General features: G+C 41.2%; 1 protein-coding gene across 1 annotated transcript in view; it reads right to left on the reverse strand.

Annotated features, from left to right (window-relative positions):
- NRG2 (neuregulin 2) overlaps positions 1 to 19,826 on the reverse strand; it is a 245,309-nt gene extending 225,483 nt beyond the window's left edge. The window contains 2 exon segments of the mRNA XM_027856563.1: positions 19,141 to 19,609; positions 19,611 to 19,826. Of these exon segments, the coding sequence (XP_027712364.1) occupies positions 19,141 to 19,609; positions 19,611 to 19,826 (685 nt within the window).
- Between the last annotated feature and the right edge of the window lie 272 nt (positions 19,827 to 20,098).

The raw sequence follows: 20,098 nt of genomic DNA on the forward strand, positions 1-20,098 counted from the left end.
TATTTGCTTCTGGAGGCAATAGGAAGACACTGGAGTTAATTGAATAAGGGGAGAGGAGGAGATGACATAATTAGACTTGTGTTTTAGAAAAATCACTTTAGTGGCTAAATAGAGAATGGATTGGAATGGGGAGAACTCAGGCAAGCCGAGGCATCAGCAGGGTATTGCAATAATCGAGGCTTGAGGTGATAAGGGCTGAAACTAGACTGGTAGCAGTTTCAGAGGAGAGAAGGGGGTCTTTGGGGGCAATGTTGCAAAGGTGAAATTGGCGAGCTTTGGGTATGGGGTGAGACATAGTGAGGAATTGAAGATGACTCCTAGGTGGGGAGCCTGGGAGGATGGTGTTGCCCTGTGCAATAACAGGGAGGGAAGGAAAGGGAGAAAGATTCAAGGAGAAAGTTAACGAGTTGTGTTTTAGATACATTGAGTTTAAGATGTCTAGTGGACATCCACTTCAAGATATCTGAAAGATAGAGATTCGAGATTGAAGGTCAGGAAAGAGACTGAGGCAGTAAAGGTAGATTTGAGAATCATCAGCATAAAGGTGGTAATTAAATCCATAGGGACTGATGAGATTACCAAGTGAAATAGTATAGAGGGAAAAGAGAAGAAAACCCAGAACAGAACCATCAGGTGATCTAACTAAGGCAAAGAACATAAGAGTAATCTGCTCAAGGTTAATAGTAAGCAGAAAGACAGAGAGATCATGATTCCTAATCAGAGATGTCAAGAATAAAGAAAATAATCAAGAAATATCTTTCTTCTTTGAATGTTAGCCAAGGTCACATGCTCCAACACATTGCTTTAATATCCATTAAAAAAAAAAAAAGACTATATCTGACATACTGGCAGGTCCTGATCTCGACTGACTAAAAAAGGCAAACCACAGAACCTCATCTAGCAATCTACTCAGACATTTGCTCATCAGAAAATTACCCTGTTGACATCTCTCCCCACCCCCAAGACCTCACTGATGTCTATTTCTCATTTCTCTAAAGCATAACAGGGGGGAAAAAAAGAGTATCCACATGGCCTTTGATAAATCATTAATTATTAATAATGCAATTCAAAATCTTTACTGTTACTGATCTTGACCCCCCCCCCCCCCACTGTATCCCTCAGGGCACAACATATCATCTAGGTTCCTAGAGGGAGAAAAACATTCTCTTATTTTCTTATATTGCAAGGGGAGGGATCCAAATTCTTCTGCCTCTACACACACCTTCACAGAACTTCATTCACTCCAATAGTTTATAATAACATAGATAGAAAGTGTCAAAGTAGAAACTGGCAAATGGTGGTACCTATGAGAGCTACTGAGAGAAGAACAGACAATAGTTCATAGAATTAAGTTCTTTATTAATGTTCTTGCTGTTGCTCAGTTTCCAGTCATGTCGGACTCTTTGTGATCCCATTTTGGGGTTTCCTTGGCAAAGGTACTGGACTTGTTTGCCATTTCCTTCTCCAGCTTGTTTTACAGATGAGGGAACTGAGGCAAACAGGGTTAAGTGATTTATCCAGGGTCACACAGCTAGTAAATGTCTGAGGCCAGACTTGAACTCAGGAAGATGAGGCTTCCTGACTCCAGGCCCTGCACTCTATCCACTGTGCCACCAAAAGACCTGTGATTTTGATTGTGGTGAGTCCTCCTACAGTTAATACAGCTTGCAACACCTCTTAGAAGACAGCAGCAACAATAATAAAAATAGTGAAGCCTCTGCAGCAATTTAGAGGGGAAAGAGCTTACCTGGATTATTCTCATAGCCCCATATGGGATGACATGACTATTACTAGTTTGTAGAAGATTTCTACTAGTAGTATTTGAGGGAGAAGATAAGGCTAGCCCAGTAGCCCTTCTCCCTGAGGAAAGCAGAGTGGCCTAGCTCCGGGCCCCAACCTCCTATCTCCTTTCCTAGCAAGAATTAAAGTCTCCCTTGGAGAAAGGAGGGAAGGTTAGAGACTAGAGTTGTCTATTCTGCCTCCCCTTGAGCCACACAACAACACCCCCATGCTACATGTGAGGGACAGCTCTTGCTACATGAAAATGATTACAAGCTAGAATCAACCCATCAGTTGTCACTCCCCTTAGAAAGGTTCTCAAGCCAAGGGAATGAAGCCTTGTCAAAGACCACCTCCCTTCAATTCATAGGCATTTCCTATTGTCTTCTCCCAATTATGCTGCTTTCTCACATCAACACACTGCTTCCTCCCATTCCATCCTCCCCCTCTTCCTCACTAACCACATGGATTAGTTTGTTTGTTTTTACTTCAGGAAAAGGAAAACCTCTACTGGTTAACTACCATTTTGTATGGCACTTTAAGGTTTGCAAATCACTTTACCGGTTATCCCATTTGATCTTCACAGCACCAGTAAGGTAGATTGTATCCATTTTATAGATGAGGAAACTGAGGCTGAGATAAGTTAAATGACTTGCTCAGGATTATACCACTACTAAGTATCTGAGGCAGAATTTGAACACAAGTCTTTGTGACTCCAAGTCCAACACACTGTATATACTGAAACACTATATGTACATCCAAGATCAGAGTAAAATATGACTGATTTTAAACAGTGCTCTTCGTCAATTGCTACGTTTACAAACTTTACTATACATATGTACTATGTGAATTGTATGAAGGAAGGAGAAGGTGGTCTGGTTACATGGTAAGAGTGAGAGATGCCAGCTGGATGGCGAAAACAGTACCTTAGTATCCTTGTGAAGTCAGAAGAAATAGAAGAAAGCTTCAAGCATACTTGATGGATGGATTGTAACAAAATTTTGGGAAGACATGGACAGGAGTCCCCTAGGATAGGCAGGTATGAATGGAGTCTACTCTCCATTATTGGAGGGAGCCCCTGAATCAATGAGATCACAGATCCATTTGAGAGTATATATACCTTACACACACACAAGCACACAGGAGCACACATGCACAGGCACATGCACAGAATTATCTCACATCTGGGACAGAGGCTATAGCTAAGAACCCCAGAAGCCAACTTTAGGAAAGCCAGGCGGACTGAGATCGCACATCCCAAAAGCACGGAGTTTGTAGAGAATGTGGGCAGGAGGATGGGCTGCAGCAACATTAGCACAAGGGAAAATTTTATTCCCAAGTGAACAAATCTCAGCTCCCACTCTCATTTGTCCTTTCAGCTCACTGCAAACCACGCACAGTGCAGTAGAAACCTACTCAGATAATTTCCATAATGAAAAGCCAAGAAAGTAAGTAAGCTCTCTCCTGATCTGGTGGCCACCCATATTCCTCTCTGACACACACATACTCCTTGTTTTGACAACAAGGAGTTGCTTTTGGCATTAGCAATGCCTTTCTCCATGCTGTAGTCCATTCCCCAAGGCTGAATCCATGAAAGTGGAATTAGCCATCTCTCTCTCTCTCTCTCTCTCTCTCAATATAGACATAGATATAGATATATAGGGGTGTGTGTGTTTGTGTGTGTGTGTGTGTGTGTGTGTGTATCCTGAGACATATGTTGTCCCTGTTCACCTACACTGAGACCCAAAGGGTCAGCCCCAGAGGGATAGCTGACAGTGCATCATTAGCAGGTTTCTGATCGATGTCACTGACCTCTCCAAAGCTACAGTCAGCCTAATACATTTCTTTAAGAAACAAGAATTAGAGATGTGAGGAGACCCTTCTTGGGAAAAACCCTGGTCTGCAAAAAGATCCATGTTTTGTCCAAATCAAGACAGAAAAAAACCAAGCCCTGCTTATTAGTGCACAGGCCTTAGAAGAACCACATATCCCTCTCCCTGTTCCATGGGCATGAGGAGTCTTTCTTTTGGTAGGTGAGACAGAACTCACTAAAGCAACCAACAGAAGGCCACAGAAGGATGGGGGAAGGGCATAAGGAGGGAAAGACTATCCCAACCAAAAGTTCTGGAAGCTTCTCTGACAGTTGGAAAGGGGTAAATGAAGGGCTATGGTTAAGAAAAGAAAGACTAAGACAGGAATGACCTAAGATAAGGAAGTAAGGAAGGGAAGGGAAGGGAGAGCAGCCCCCAAAAGAGAGGAGACAACAATACTTCTGAGCCTCCAAGCCAGAGATAGAGGGTGGGGGTTGGGGAGGAAGAACAAACAGAAACCAGAATTGTCAGGTTTTGAGAAAGAAACCCACTAGATGTTTTGTCTTTGGGAGGACTGCTTTGCCAGCCTCGTTTTCATTCTGTGCCAACTAGATCCTGCTGTGGTCTGAGACTCCTTTTTTATTTCTGAAATCTGGTCACCCAAGTGACAAAGCTGGAGAAGTACTCTCGGCTGCAATAACAGCTCCTGCTGTTTTCTGTCACCACAGAAAAGGAGTTCAGACACTGACAGGATCAGCTGTTTAAATTCAAGAACAGGGACTATTTGTCCCACCCCTGCCCCTCAACATGCCCTTCTCTTTAAGACCATGTGCCAAGTTAGTCCCAGAAATGATTCTCCAAGAGGGGGAAGTACACATACAATATTGGAAGGCGGAGTGTGTGCAAAGGGCTCATTTAAGACCACAAGCAACACGAATGAGAACTGATTCACTTTGAACATAAGATCTGTCTTCCAGTTGAGTTATTAAGAGAATGCTTCATTGCTAGATTAGGAAATGAAACCTAAAGTAGACTGCTCCATTCGACCCATGTTCAACACCAAAGCCCTTTACAAAAGGAAAATCTAGGGGTGGGAAGTTGTCCTAAAATGAAGCGATCAAAAGGGAGCTCTCTCACTGAAGAGGAAATCCAGGGAACAGCCAAGGAAACAGATGCCACAGAAAACGCCTCATTAATTGCAGTGATGAGAGAAACAGGGAGAGGGTTAATGTGACAAATGAAGGAAATTAACAAAAAGCTTAGATCCTTTCTTCTCCCCCTGTCAGCCCCCAAAGCAGAAAATAATTGTCTAAGACCACATGCCTAACTCTAGAAGCACCAATTCTCCATCCCAAGCATAGAGAAGTGCCCCCTTACTACATGGCCTGGAGTAAGTGAGTCTAAACAGGTTTTGGAACCAGACCTGGTCATCTCCTACACACTCAGCTAAAGGCATCCAATATGAAGATGGGAATGGCAGAGAGATATGGCTGAAACCAAGCTTCCCTAAACAGGAGAAGGGATACCTGCTCTATTTGAGAACTCCTTAAACAAAATGGGGAGATGTTAGAGCAGGAAAAGCTTGGGTAACATGACCAGTAAATGGTACTAATCTGCAGAGCACATAGCTAATCTATAGTCAGAAGAAGAAAGAGAGACCAGACAAAGACGGTCCTAATAGGATGAAATTAAAAAACAAGCATGTGTTTCCAAAATGAGAAAACTGAAAGAAAAATCATGTGTAAGAAACTGAAAAAGTTTCAGAATACCAAAAAAGAAAAAAAAACCACCTCCAAAAACTGAATTGAAAAAGCAAGTATGAAAAAACAAAATTCTAATGAAAGGTACTGTCAAAAGCCTAGTCAGCATTCTCCCCAATCTCATAGCACTGTTGTTATTTGCAGAATCATGTTATTACAAAGTAACAAACAAAATGTTAAATGGTTAGGGACCCATTACATAATAACCCATTACAAAGAATGAATACAATAATATTGGAGCACAAAAAGAATGAAAAATATTAAAAAGATACAGACATATACAAGGGGGTTGAAGAGACAGGGAGAGAATTTGGAACATAAAATTTTAAAACTGAATGTTAAAAAATTGTTTTACATGTAACTGGGGAAAAATAAAAAACTAAACAAAAAAGAAAGAAAAAAAAAGGAAGCCAACAAGAAAACATGGCTAATTTGTAATGGAATCCAAGATTATTTATTTAGTATTTATTTTTACTTTCTTATCTGGCTAGTGTATGGTACCTGCTTAACTACCTATTCATAGCATTTAAAAAGTAAAAATTAAATGTTCCCCCAAAAAAGAATATTCAAAAATATGGCAAGTGATTATATAAAATAATGCAAAACTTAAAAAGCAGAACACTAACCACAACTTTGTAAACTTGTTACAAAGTAACAAGCAAAATGTTAAATGGGTAGGGAAAGGTTACAAAAAATGAATTCAATAATATTGGAGTACTATATCACCATAGAGAATGAAAAATGTTAAACATATATATACACAGAAATATGGCAATACAAAATAATTCAAAATTTAAAAAGCAGAACACTAACTACAACTTTGTAAAATAGACATATATGTGTTTGAATCTATAATCACAAGGATCAAAAGAAATTGTTTTGATTATTGGTATGATAACAATGTCTATAGAAATTTACTTTTTATTGTACAAATGATCAAACATGCAAAAAAAAAATCACAAAATCTCATTTTACTTCACAGTATTACCAAGCACTAGCTAGCAATTAATCAAATATTAAATAAGCAAATATTTGTAGGTCCTTGCCCTCTAGGAGTTGACAATCTAGTTGAAAGATAAGAAAAGTAGCAATGCAAAGATTATCAGTACAAATAGCAAATGATAAGTGCCAAAGGAGTGGTAACACAGTAAGTCCTTAGGGAGTAGAAAGGACTAAGGAAGCCTAAGATCAGAACAACCAGTAACAAGGAGAATTGAAAACCCATCTGGAAAAAAAAAAAAAACAACTTAAAGCTCAAACTTTAATCCAGTTCCACACACACACACAAAAAAAAAAAACCTTGCTTCAAAGCCAGACACCAAAGCCTCAACCTTTGATAGTCATCTCTCATAAGAAAAAAAATGAAATTATTCCCACTACTACCAACCCAATTCAACTGAATGGATCAACAGCAGCATCTTCTTACAATGACATGTAACCCATTTATCCTTTTCTTGGGGATTTCACCAAGTTCTATTGGAAATTACAAACTGTAAGAGACATATCAAAAAATCCATAGAGTTGACCTCCTGGTACTCCCAAAGCTCTGATCTACCAAGATGCCATGGAAAGAGTGCTTAATTTGGAATCAGAGGAGTGAGTTTGAATCCCAACTCTATCACTTCCTACCTAGAACAAGTCATTTAACCTCACTAGCGTTAGTTTCTTCATCTGTAAAATAAGGGGTTTAAGATCTCTTCCAACTTTAAATTTCTAGTGTTAAGATATGATCTCCAACCACACACCATAGCAATTTAAGAAAGTCACTTGAGGGACTTAGTTTTATGATCTGAAAAATAAGGAAAATATTATTTTCCTGCTAGACTAATCACAGAATTAAGTAATATATGTAAACATGTTGAGGAGAAGCTGCTTTCGCTCTAAGTCATAGGCACCTGCACTGGGTGCAACCAGTTCCAACTATTCCTTTTGGAAATCTAGAAGCAGATTGGAATTATTTGAAAAACCCTACCTAGCTGTCCCAGAAGAAGAGAAAAGATGAAAAGACAAATGGAAAGAGAGTGGGAATGCCTTTTCAAACACCAAAGATAGAGAGATGTGATGATGTGAATGAAAGGCAAAATACCCACGTGCCAGGGAAGGGAGGAAGTTATCATGAGCCAACCCAAAGCGGAAAATAGATACTCACTTTAGCAGTCCAAGAAAAAGTCAGTGTTCTTACAGTTACTTGAAAAGGCACTCTGTATGAAGGATGGGGCTAGGAATCCAAGGTGCAAAAGAAAGTAATTTAAACCATAGATATTCTGTCCCTGGAGGTTAAAAGACTGTAATAGTGTCAGCTGAGGTGTCAGAATAATTACTTCCCAGGTCAACTGTTCTAGAGATTGAGAAGAGGTTGCTAGCACCATCTGCTGAAGGAAGTTCAACTATTAGGAAGTAGCAAAGCAGATCTGAACAACAGTAACAGGGAGCTTGTGACATCTGCCAGAAAAGGACAATAAAGGAAGGACAGTAGGGGTTCACACAGGAAAAAGCAACTGAAGAACTGCTAACAAAAGAACAAGGTACAAAGCACCCAGGTGAAGGGGGAAATTCCAACTGGGGTCAAACCTAGGGCAATATTATAAACTATAAAGACCACACAGGTTCCTGAAGGAGAGCTGCTCATGGGAGAGGGCAAAGGGTCTTTTGCCAGCCTACAGGTTTGGATACACGTCCTTTCAGAACTCTTTACTGCAGAGAGGATAAAACTATGCTATGTATCAAAGCTTTGTGAGCCTGAGTGCTTATAAGAAGAGCTGGTCCCTACCCTTAATAGTGTGCCAAATAATGAAAGTTACTCAGGAATTAAGTCAGAGAATTAAAAGATCTCTTAATGGATACTTAGGTCCTTTCTCCCTTCAGAAGGGAACTTTTAACACAAGGGTCACACAAAAATATTATATTCATAGAAGTATATTAGAGTTTAATACAATTTTGTAGTACCCTATTTATTTGCATATAAGTCATAGTCATTAGTTCGCCAGGATGGCTAAAGGACTTCATCATGCAATTGACTCTCTCATGTGTCTCTCCCTCCTCACTTTTGACCCAATGACATTCAATGAGCTTCCTAAGTAAGCTATGGCTATTGATGGAGGTTTTTTTTCCCCTCCCCTAAGTAGATGTTCACTTCACACATTCCTTGGTCTAGGCATTTCATTGAAATGTTTCCCTGAAACAACCATCATCAAATGATCAGAGATCACCTAAGCCAAGCACCTTATTTTACAGATGAAGAAACTGAGGACCAGAAATAGAAAGTGAATTGTCCAAAGCCACAAAATATGTGACAGATTCAGAAATGGACATCAGGACTCTTTACTTCAAGTTCAGTGTTCTTTCCTCTAGGTTCATAGCATCTCAGAGTTTTAAGCAACCTTAAAAGCCATCTCTTTTGGGTTTTCTTCCATATCTCCACTCAAGTTATAAGTGGGGACAACTGAGTATCCAGATATGTGTACCTCTCACATTGGTTCTATTCACTGACCTTCTGGACCCCATACCACTCCAGGATGCCTTGCAGTATTAGTCTGAGTACACAAAGGTCCAATTCTCAATTCCAAAAATAAGAAGAAGAAAAAGAAGAACTTCATTTGGACCAAAGAAGCCAAACTAGGAGCCAATTAGAACAAAAAAAAAAATACCTAGTAAGTGAATATAAAAACCATGCTTTTCCATTATGAGGCTATGTCCTATTTTTCTGTTATTTTGAAAACATAATGACTTTCAGGAAAAAAAAAAAACAGTAAAGTAATGCCAGGCAAACAGCTAGTTGTTAGTTCGTAAGTTGGACTGCTTGAATAAAGCATAGAGTTACAAGAAGGGAAATTTTAAAAATAAAATAAACAAAAATGCCCTTAAAAAAAGGCATTGAGTTCAAAAACAAAATTCAACAAGCCAAAGAAAAAGATGCTACTGCATTTGAAAACCTACCTTTGTATTATTAACACAAAAAAGAAAAGTTAAATATCTTCATTTTAAATTTCTGATGATTTGGAACAGAGATTGGGCTAAAGTCTACCTTCTCATTCTAGTCCAAGGTAGCTGGGGTGGGGAAACCTTCCTAAACCAATGTAAACATCTGATTTAGAAGGGAATATTTAACTTACTTAAGAGAAAAAACTGCTTTCCAGTGCTTTAAAAGCAGCCAGTTGGAAGAAAAATGATAAGCTAACAAGGAATCATTCTCATCCCTTCATTAAAGAATGTTCTTGAGGGTAACTTGGCAAGACTTCAATAGCCCAGTTTAGATTACATACTAGATAGAGTTCTGGTGCTGAAGTCAGAAAGACTCATCTTTCTGAGTTCAAATCCAGCCTCAGACACTTACTAGCTATATGACCCTGGGCAAGTCACTTAACCCTATTTGTCTCAGTTTCTTCATCTACAAAATGAGCTGGAGAAGGAAATGGCAAACCACTCCAGTATCTTTGCCAAGAAGACCCCAAATGGAGTCATGAAGAATGGGACATGACTGAAAAATGACTGAAGAGCAACAAAATTTGAAAATAATAAAACTACATTTCTTTCTTTAAAAACAAATCTACAATCTATATCAACCTTCCTTCCATCTCATCATTATTCCAAATTATTGGGAGTTGACTACAGTATAGTTTCCATCTAGATCCATAGAACACTGGATTGGAATAATTAAAAGGCTAGCATTGACACTTTTAGTAGAAGCCATTGCTTGAATATATTTGATCCAGTGAGTACCAAATCAAATCACTGCCTCAAATGATAATGCCCTGAGTTTCACTATTATTGGACCAGGTCTGCAGCTATGCAGTGACTTTATGCTGTTTTAGTTCCAGTGAATTGTGGTTCAGCCTGGCTTCTGCTGTCTGAACCAATCCCAAGATCTAAACCATGTAAAGTATCCTAGCCTGAAGGGCAAGACCAATGCTTATAAATCGAAAAATCTGTGTGAGGACTGGAGAGAGGGGAAACTAAAATACTCAAAGCTGGGAAAGAAATCTGTAAAGGATAGAGAACCTTTAAGGGCTGTTTTGAAAGGTAAAGAGGAATAGGTTTGTTTGTTTTAACATAAGAGAATAATCACAGCTTGAACATCATATTATTAGCTTTGAATCTACTTTTACCATCTGGTATTAAAACCCTCTAGTAGCAGCTATGTCTCTCTTGACATCCACAAGGGTTAAATCAGTGTTATTAACTACCTCCCTAATTATATCCAGGAGGAACAGTCTGGAGCTGGAGCTTCCCCATCATCAATTCCCTGATAAAAGTATCATGAGCAGCAGAAAAACTCTGGAGACCTGTACTTTCTCTGGGGGCAGAAACAATAACTTGGGGTGAGAGGGGGTGCTTTTCAGAGTTCTTTGCCAGTAAAGTCTGAGAAAAGAAACATCACTGTGGAATTGCCCTCATAATGTCAGACTTTCTACATAGCAACTAAGCCAAAGAAGGAAAGATCCTTAACAACATTTCTCAATTATCCAAACTGTCTCAATTGATTAGAAGCAACTTATCTCAGCACTATTAGAGGTCTGTACCCCTAAAGAGACATTTAAAAAGAAAAGGAAAAGGACCTATTTGTAAAAAAAAAAATCATAGCAGCTCTTTTTGTGGTGGCAAAGAATTGGAAATTGAGGGGATGCCCAGGAATTAAGTCAGAGAATTAAAAGGTCTCTTAATGGATACTTAGGTCCTTTCTCCCTTCAGAAGGGAACTTTTAACACAAGGGTCACACAAAAATATTAGATCCATAGAAGCATATTAGAGTTTAATACAATTTTGTAGTACCCTATTTATTTGCATATAAGTCATAGTCATTAGTTCGCCAGGATGGCTAAAGGACTTCATCATGCAATTGACTCTCTCATGTGTCTCTCCCTCCTCACTTTTGACCCAATGACATTCAATGAGCTTCCTAAGTAAGCTATGGCTATTGATGGAGGTTTTTTTCCCCCTCCCCTAAGTAGATGTTCACTTCACACATTCCTTGGTCTAGGCATTTCATTGAAATGTTTCCCTGAAACAATCATCATCTGGCTGCACAAGTTGTAGTATATGATGGTGATGGAATATTACTGTGCTATGAGAAATGATGAGCAGGATGATTTCAGAAAAAGCTGGAAAGACTTACATGAACTGATGCAAAGTGAAGTGAGCAGAACCAGGAGAGCAGTGTACCTGGCAATACTGTACAATGATCAGTTGTGAATGACTTAGCTATTCTCAGCAAGACAATGATATAAGACAATTCAAAGAACTCATGATGAAAAATGCTATCCACCTCCAGAAAAAAAAAATGATGGAGTCTGAATGCAGATCAAAGCATACTATTTTTCACTGTATTTTTATGGGCTTTTTTTAGCCTATATTTTCTTTCACAACATGACTAATGTGGAAATATGTTTTGCATGATTGCAAGTATATAACCTGGATCAAATTGCTTGCCATCTCAGGGAGTGGGGAGGGGAGAGAAGGAGGGAAAGAACTTGGAATTTGAATTTTTTTCATGTTAAAATTATTTTTATACAAAATTGGAAAAAACAAAATATTATTTAAAATATTTAAAAAGAAGCAACTCATCTCAATCACTGTGAATAAATGCTTTTTGATCCTTGATTGGCAAAAGCTTCCTAGTTCTTCAATTGGGTACAGCAAGTCCTCCCTCACATCCTCCTAATGCCTTTTAATTATCCTCTGAGCTTTGCTTCAGCCTTAACACAGTTCTCTCGCTCAGCAAGATTTGTCTTTAAAAGGGGTGCTGGGAGGAGGAGTGGGAAACATTGCTCCTGAAGTCTGTGCTTAAACTTCCCACAAAAGAACCTTAATTTCAAACTTTTCTCATAATTTAGCATTTCTACCCTTGGCCTCACCTAATTTCCTCATTTCTTCTTGAAATTCATAACTTGGTTTGAAAATAAAACCTCAATTTATTAATGTGCATAAGGGATTTATCTTATTTGAAATAATCAGACAAAATCCCTAGCTTCTCCCAGACTCCCCTAAAGACACACAGAAATCCAAGTCTGTACTCCTCCTAGTCTTCTTACAGGCAATCAGGTGGCTCAATAGTTAGCACCTCAAGCCTGGAGTCAGGAAGATCTGAGTTTAAATCCAGTCTCAGACACTTACAGTTTCCTCAACTGTAAAATGGGGATAATAATAGCACCTTCCTCCCAGGGTTGTTATGAGGATCAAGTGAGATAATATTTGTAAGACAACAACAGCGAAAACATAGCATAGTACATAGCAGGCATTATACAAATACTAGCTCTTATTATTAACTAACTCGTCTGTCCCCAAAGGATAGTTGGGAGAGTGTAAAGTTCCTTAAATCTGGAGGTAGGGAACCAAGGTTCTCTTGGTTCTGCCACTAATTACTTGTGTGATTTAGAAGTGTCACTTAATCTCTCTGGGCCTCAGTTTCCTTATATAGAAAATCATGACACTGGACTGGATGACCTGTAAATTCTAAAACTGTGATTCCATGAAGACTCAAGATGAACTTAACTCCATTGACAATGACATTCCTGCCCTTTCAAATTAATGTAAAAAATGCCAAATGCCCTAAACCAGTGGGATTTAGATAGTTAAGACTTTTCTGTGCCCAGATAGTTGCATATTTGCCTTTTTCTCCTTATCCAAATGGAAACTCTCTGATCCTTTGAAATTTTAATTCTAAATCCAAGCCAGTTACCTCAAACATAGCACTTCAAAGCACAACACAGGTAGCTAATTCCTTCTGGAATAACACCAGCTGTATGCCAATATGGTTAAAGTCAAATGTTCACGTGCAACTGGTGTTCCTGACTTCTCCATGGAAATAGAAGCAGACATCTACCATGGACTTTCTCTTTCTATATGTGGCATCATGTAATTTCCCATATAAAAGCTGTGGTAAGACAGCTATAGACGTGAAGCATTGTAAATAGTCATTGTTATTGTATGTATTACCCTTCTTTTCAAGGATTTGGCCTTTGAATCACAGATTTGAGTACCACGGTTAGAGCTCACAAAGTTCCATCCAATGAATAGGTTTCTCTGCATTGTTTCCAAAGTGAAGTGTGTGTGTGTTCATTCCTGCCCCTAGGGTCTCATTTCTGAAGCAAGAATGAGGTTTAGAGGAGAAAGATTTGGTACTTTTTTTTTATTAAAAAAGCTCAGAAATAACAGGAACTATGTAGCTGGTTCCTGATCTAGGTTAAGAAAAAAAATTTTTTTTTTACCTGAGTCATCTTAACAGAAAATGTTTTAGAAGCAAAATTAATATTCTCCATCTGGGAAATAAAAGCTTTCACTCCAAAATGGGGAAGAATGTTTTGAAAGTTCAGGAAACTGATCTATTTCAAAGAAGGGGCAACAATGTTAAAGCCCCACCCTTCACCCCTAAGGTAGTAGGAGATAGATAATACAGAAAGTGTTAACCATACAGCCTGCACTAAATTGTATAGATGACAATGGAAAGTTCCCTTGAACCAGAGTCCCAGAGCTGCCACTTAACTAAGTGTGATCTTGGACTTTCGGAATCTTTTCTGGGCCTCAGTTTCCTCATCTAAGGGAATTAGGCTAAATCTCTAGGACCCTTTTAAATCTACCACCCTAATCAAACCCCATATCCATTTTGTTCTTTAAACTCAGTGATTTCAAAGAAACCAATATAACTTTCTGGGAGACGGGCCTAGGTGAGTTCAGATTGTAGAATCATTCATTATACATAGGCGCTTTGAATTTTAAATTCTTTGGAGGATGTCCTTGGCTCTGAATCCCGAACCTTGCCCTCCACCCCACAAATCCTATTAACCTGAAAATGCACAATGGTAAGAACCCATTGTGGTGAGGTACTCTAGCTGATAATAAACCCCCTTTAGAAAAGGGATCCCCACAGAGACAGATAAAGAGACCAGGCTATCACCAAACTCTTGTTTTCAATAGGTGGTCAATCTGTGTTACCAGTGATTAGAACAGCAAGAATATTTTAGTTTTACTTTCTCACATTTCTCTATGTAAACAATACAGCCTGCCCCCTTGGCTAGTCAGTTCCTAATCTAGTTGGTTTCATTTTCCCCATGCAAAAGCACCAGCACAGCTGGGTTTCCAGCTGGGCTAAAGGAATGAATAATTCTTTAAATAACTATGGCTTTTTAAAAGTGTGAACTTTCTTCTGCTTAGTACTGAATTTTGTGAGCGGACTTTTTCGATAAGTGAATTTAGAGGCTAAGAATTTGTAATTAACCTAAAAATGGGAAGCCCAATGGACATGTATCTGGTTTCAACTATCACTCTCAAATAGGAAATCAATGTGTTTGGATATTCACAGGGTGGAAATGGATGCCTTCACTCCTTAAGTCAAACCCTGCCTTGACACCAGAAAGGAACCTGCTAAAAAGAAAACCCACAGGAGAAAGCAGCAAGATAGGGTGTAATTACACCAAAATACAAGCAATCCTTGGGAATGCAAGACTATTTGCAGAATGAGATACTTTTATATAGCATTGTGAGGAGTTATTATCCCTAGTTAGTCCCCTCTCCCTCTTCCTCTTCCCCTCCCACAAAAGGGAAGAAAACGACTCACAATTATGCCTTGTTTAAAGAAAATTCAGACATTTCATAACCTAAAATGTCAGTGACAGAATTTTGGATCCTTCAATATTTGAAGGATCTATGATTTCTCCAGTGTAGCTACCCCTACTGCCAATGCAGATTCCAGCCCCTCAACGTTTTAGGAAACCTTCTTCTTGAGTTGCAGTGGCCAAACAAATTTATCATGCAGAGGCCTACCTTCTGAAGAATCTCTCTGAACTCAGGGAGGCTGATCTTCAGACAACAGAGGTGCAATCTGTTGCCAGACCTGTATTAAAAGCCTTTGCAGTTTGGTAATCTGTGTGCCACTCATCACTGGCGCAGCCTTAGAGAATCCAGGGTCACCCCAAAACTTGAGGAAGCATCAAGGAAAGACTTGAGTAGAGAAAATGCACACTGCCCAGTACAAACTCCTTCTTCTTGATTCATCCTTATGTTCCAAAAGGAAGGATTATTACTATTTCCATTATTATTAAGCACCAATCCTCTACAGGAAGCTTATCCTTATTCCCCCGTCCTCCAATTGCTAGCACCCTCACTATCTCCTATTTGACCACCTTGCATTTATTTCAAATATATTTTGTATATGTATATATGTATACATATGTATATATTTATACACATACATGTATACATGTGTATACATTTTGTCTCCCCTGAGAGAATGCAAGCCCTTTGCCAGCAGGAACTATATTTTTTTTTGATCCTGTATCCATAGAATCCAGCAAGCACAGTGCCTGGTACATAGTAAGCACCTGATAAATGTTGATTGATTGCCTACTCCCTCTCCACCCTATACCCCCAGTCAAAAACATTGAACACAAAATGATATTGGAAATATATTCCTTCAGGATGTTGTGAAAGTAGACAACAGAATAGCATTTTAAGAGAGGTACAGAAGAAAATGTGGCCACTGGACTGATTCAATTCAATTCAATAAACATTTATTAAGCACCACCATATGCCAGGCTAACTGTGCTAAGCACTGGAGATACAAAAAGAGACAGCTCTCAAAGAGCTTACAATCTAATGGGGGACACAACATAGAAACAAGTATATGTAAAGCAAGCTATGTGCAGAATAAATTATTATCATTATTATTATTTGTCCTTCGTTCTTGAAGAGGACCATGACATCAGGAAGTTGATGTCATGACTTGCAAGTGAGTTGGATTTAAGTGAGGGAGGGCTGTACAAAGTCACCAGCCTCACTCTCTCCTCTGGAGCCATCTGAGTCCAGTGGTCAGATATAGGTCAGGATGAAGAGATGGCCCTGGATGCAGTGGGAGACAGTCTTTTTAAGTTAAGATCTTTCCCAGGTCTCAGTTTGTCTGAGGCAATGCCCATTCAGTGATTAAGGCTACAGGAAAAAATTAAAAGAAGGAAACCACTGGAATTAAGAAGGATTTGGGAAGGCTTCCAGTAGAAGGTGGGATTTTAGTTGGGACTTAAAAGGAAGCCAGGGAGGTCAGTTGTTGGAACAGAGAAGGGAGAGCATTCTGGGCATGAGGGACAGCCACCAAAATTAGGCTCCAGTCTTCACCCTCACCAGTGTATACCACCCAAGGTATTTGACCAATCCTCCTAAAATGGGGCCTTTTAACTGTTCTTCTAAGAATCACATCTCCCAGAACCCAGACTCATGAAAATCTTGATTAAATGATAAAACAATTGAACTTCAGTTACTCAATATGACAGTCACCAAGGGCCAGCTTGCCTATTTTGCTACAGGCCAATCTCCCCCAATAAGAAAATCCCAGCAACCTGATGGCCCAGTAAACTCCTTTTATACACAGAAAACAAAAAATAAAGTTGTTGAGTTTATTTCCTGCTTATCACAAGGTCAGGATGAATAGGTTTCCTTGTATAATATTCCACTACCACATGTGTTTTCTTTAACTTTATTTTAAGGTTCTTTCTTCGAGCTGAAATAGCTTTTACTACTCCATCCATGTTGCCAAAATGCCTACCAGATCTACAAAATGCTTTTTCATTTTCCAGTTTCTAGTGTCTGGACAAAAAAAAAAAGTCATCACATGGACAGAAACCTACCAAATAGCAATTTAAATCAGGATCTTTTCATTTAAAAATGTTTGCTTTCAAACACATCCCCTTCTCCTTAGCAAATTATGATACGTGAGGGCTTTCTCCTTCCCAGTAATTGCAGTTCTAAATTTATCTTTCCCATAGCCAAACCATATACATTGCTTTAGAATGTCCCATCTTAATAACAGACTTTATCTCTACCTCAAAAAGCTTCCTGATTTTCAAATTAACTTATTAATTTGTAGGTCAGGTGGCAAATGAAGAGAGAAGGGGAAACATCCATCAATTCCCAGTATACCTGGAGTTGGCCATCATATCCTCAGTGAACAGGAAAGTGAATCTTTTAAAGATATGTACATTGAACTCCTCAGGCAAGATTCCACAACTTCCCTGCCCATTTCCCACTGAATATATGAACAAGATCCATAACTCCATGAGAAGGTCTCCAGTAAGATGAAATAGACTTGAAGACAAATAGTTCTTGACTGGTCCCAACTGTCCAGCACAGAATAAGTCAAAGTATTAAAATAACAGACAACAGTTTTGCCTCATGTCAGAGTAATGAAGCACTCTTTTCCCCAAACAGGTTTATCTTTTCTGTTGTCCCTATTAAAAGACTACCAAAATTATTCTGGAAGAAGTAAAATAACATGGCTTAACATATACTGCTCAGATATACTCCCTAATACCTGAAATTGTCTACCAGTAGGGAGCTCCAGGAAGCCCTTCAAGTGCCAAATGTCAGGTAGTGGGGAGATGTATTGGGCAATATTTTGAAAGCATGAATCTGGAAGAATGAGGAATGCAAAACTTTTTGATAGTTATTATATATTCTCTGCCTCCCACAGCTTCTCTCCTAGCCATCTCCTGTCTGTTGGTATATTAGTAAACATGCAAACTTTCAAGGAAGTGCAATACATCTGTCATGATTTAGTAGATACATAGTTCAGAAAGTCACTAACTGCACACAATTAGCAAGTTCTCTATTTAGGTAGGTTTGCAGCAATTTGGTATCCAGAGAAAGAAAACAATGAAATAGTTCAACTGCAAAAGCACAAGAAAGACCTGTGCTAAACATTTAGCACATAATCTGGACTGAAAATCCTACCAAGATATTAATACCAGATACAATGACATTTTTAAAACGATGTCTTCTCTCATAGAGAAGATCATTTCATAAAAGACTTCTCACTCCCTCACATCAAATAATCTGCTGAGCAACTCCAATGTCGAAGAGATTTCAAAATGTTACTTCTCTAATCACCTGCATTCTTTTGCTGCACCCAACATCATGGAGATGACAGATGCAGTCACTACATCCTGCTACCGAAGTGTCAGAGCTGAACTTAGAACCGTTTAGAGAAAGTTAACCCAATATTTCATCATCATCATAACCTAGAGAAATACTATGCCTGTTAAGAAACCTCTAAGAGATATACCAGAAACTCTGAACAACAGGCTTTTTCACAGTCCCTGAAATGGATCACCAGGCCCGGTTTACTTGTACTAGAGGTTAAGACCTGACAATGCCAGGCAGTGCTGAGGTTAGGGATAAACACAACACCAAAAAAAAAAATGCCACATGGAGAAAACAATATTAGTTAAAGTCCAACTCTGCCTGCGCCAGCCATGTAGGGATGGGGGTGGGGGTGGGGTCGACGATTCCCTGGGAGAACTTGTGGGCATGGGCCTGCGAAGCCCAATAGAGTGCCCAGTTATTCCTGCAGAGCCAATCCAGCCCATCCAGGGCAGTAGCCCAGAAAGAAGGAGGGGGCCCTCCGGGATCCCTAGCAACCTAATCAAGGCCGCTGAGGCCCCCTCCCGGCCCAACTGCCCCCGGCCCGGCACCGCCCCGGAACTTTCCCTCTCTCCAGCCTCTGCTGGGCTACAATGGCAGCGTTCCAGCCCCACATGCCATCCATCAGCCGCAGATTCCTGCTGGCACAGCCCCAAGGCTCTTCTCACACCCCCCTTCCCCCCACCCCGCACTCCTCCTCTCCCACACACACTTTGAACCTGCTCTTCCCGCACCTCCCCTCACCCACTCGTGCCAGACGTCCTGGGCAGGGGTAGCCCCACCCCCCCAGCTTCTCGACCCCCACACCTGCCAGGCCTAGGCACCTGCGGCACCACCTCGCCCCTCCCCCTTCATCTCCCCCACCCCAGAGGAGGGGGAGGGCGACTCACCGCAATCGATGCACAGGATCCTGCCCACCTCTTTCTTGAGGTTCTTGCCGTTGGTGTCCAGGGGAGGGAAGGCCGTCTTGTAGACCTTGGGCTCTTCGGTGGCCTCCAGAAAAAAGATGTAGCGCTGGTTCCTCTCCACGGGCGCGCAGGAACCCACGGTGATCACCTGGTCCCGCTGCAGCCCCCCGTTCCGAAGCGGCCACTTGTCCAACACCTTCACCAGCGCCGCCCAGCCCGAGACCGGGGGCTCTCGGGTGCTATTCGAGCCCCCGGGCTGGACGAACCCCTGCACCTTGCCCTCCACCACCACGGGCGCCTTGAACGCCTGGTCCTGCACCGACCTGAGGCTGGGCGAATAGCAGGCGAGTGACACCCCGAAGAGCAGCATGGAGAAGCCGGGTGCCGGGTCGCGCCTCATGCCGCCGGCGGCTGCGGCTCCCCAGCGGGCTGCGGCGGCGGCGGCGGCGGCGGCAGCTGCTGTCCCGGCTGCTGGGCTGCGGCTGTGGCTGCGGCCGCGGCTCTGGGGGCGCAGAGGGACGGGCGATGCTGCTGCTGTGGCTGCTGCTGCTGCTGCTGTGGTTGCTGCTGCTGCCGCTGCCGCTGCTGCCGCTGCCGCTGCTGCTGCTGCTGCTGCACGAAGCCTCCTCCAGTGGCGGTGGCGGCACTGAGCAGCAAACCTGCCGCATCTGGCCAGGCCATTTGGGGGGCTCCGCCGCTCAGCCGCCGCCTCGGGAGGGGAAATACAGCCCGTTGGAAAACCGGAAACGGCGTAACGTGATCGCCTCGTAGCCCTCCGCCCGCGGCCGGGCGAGGTAACCTAGCAGGGCAAGGGCGGGGAGGGGACAGCGCTGGCTGCGCAGGCTGGCAGGCAGGCAGGCAGCAGTCCCACCCGGAGCCGATCTGAAGGAGGATGCGGAGGATGTGACACCCGCCCTCCTGCGCCCTCTCCCACGCCCCC

This window comes from Vombatus ursinus, unplaced genomic scaffold (genome assembly GCF_900497805.2).
Source record: "Vombatus ursinus unplaced genomic scaffold, bare-nosed wombat genome assembly UNPS02011572.1, whole genome shotgun sequence".
Lineage (NCBI taxonomy): Eukaryota > Metazoa > Chordata > Mammalia > Diprotodontia > Vombatidae > Vombatus > Vombatus ursinus.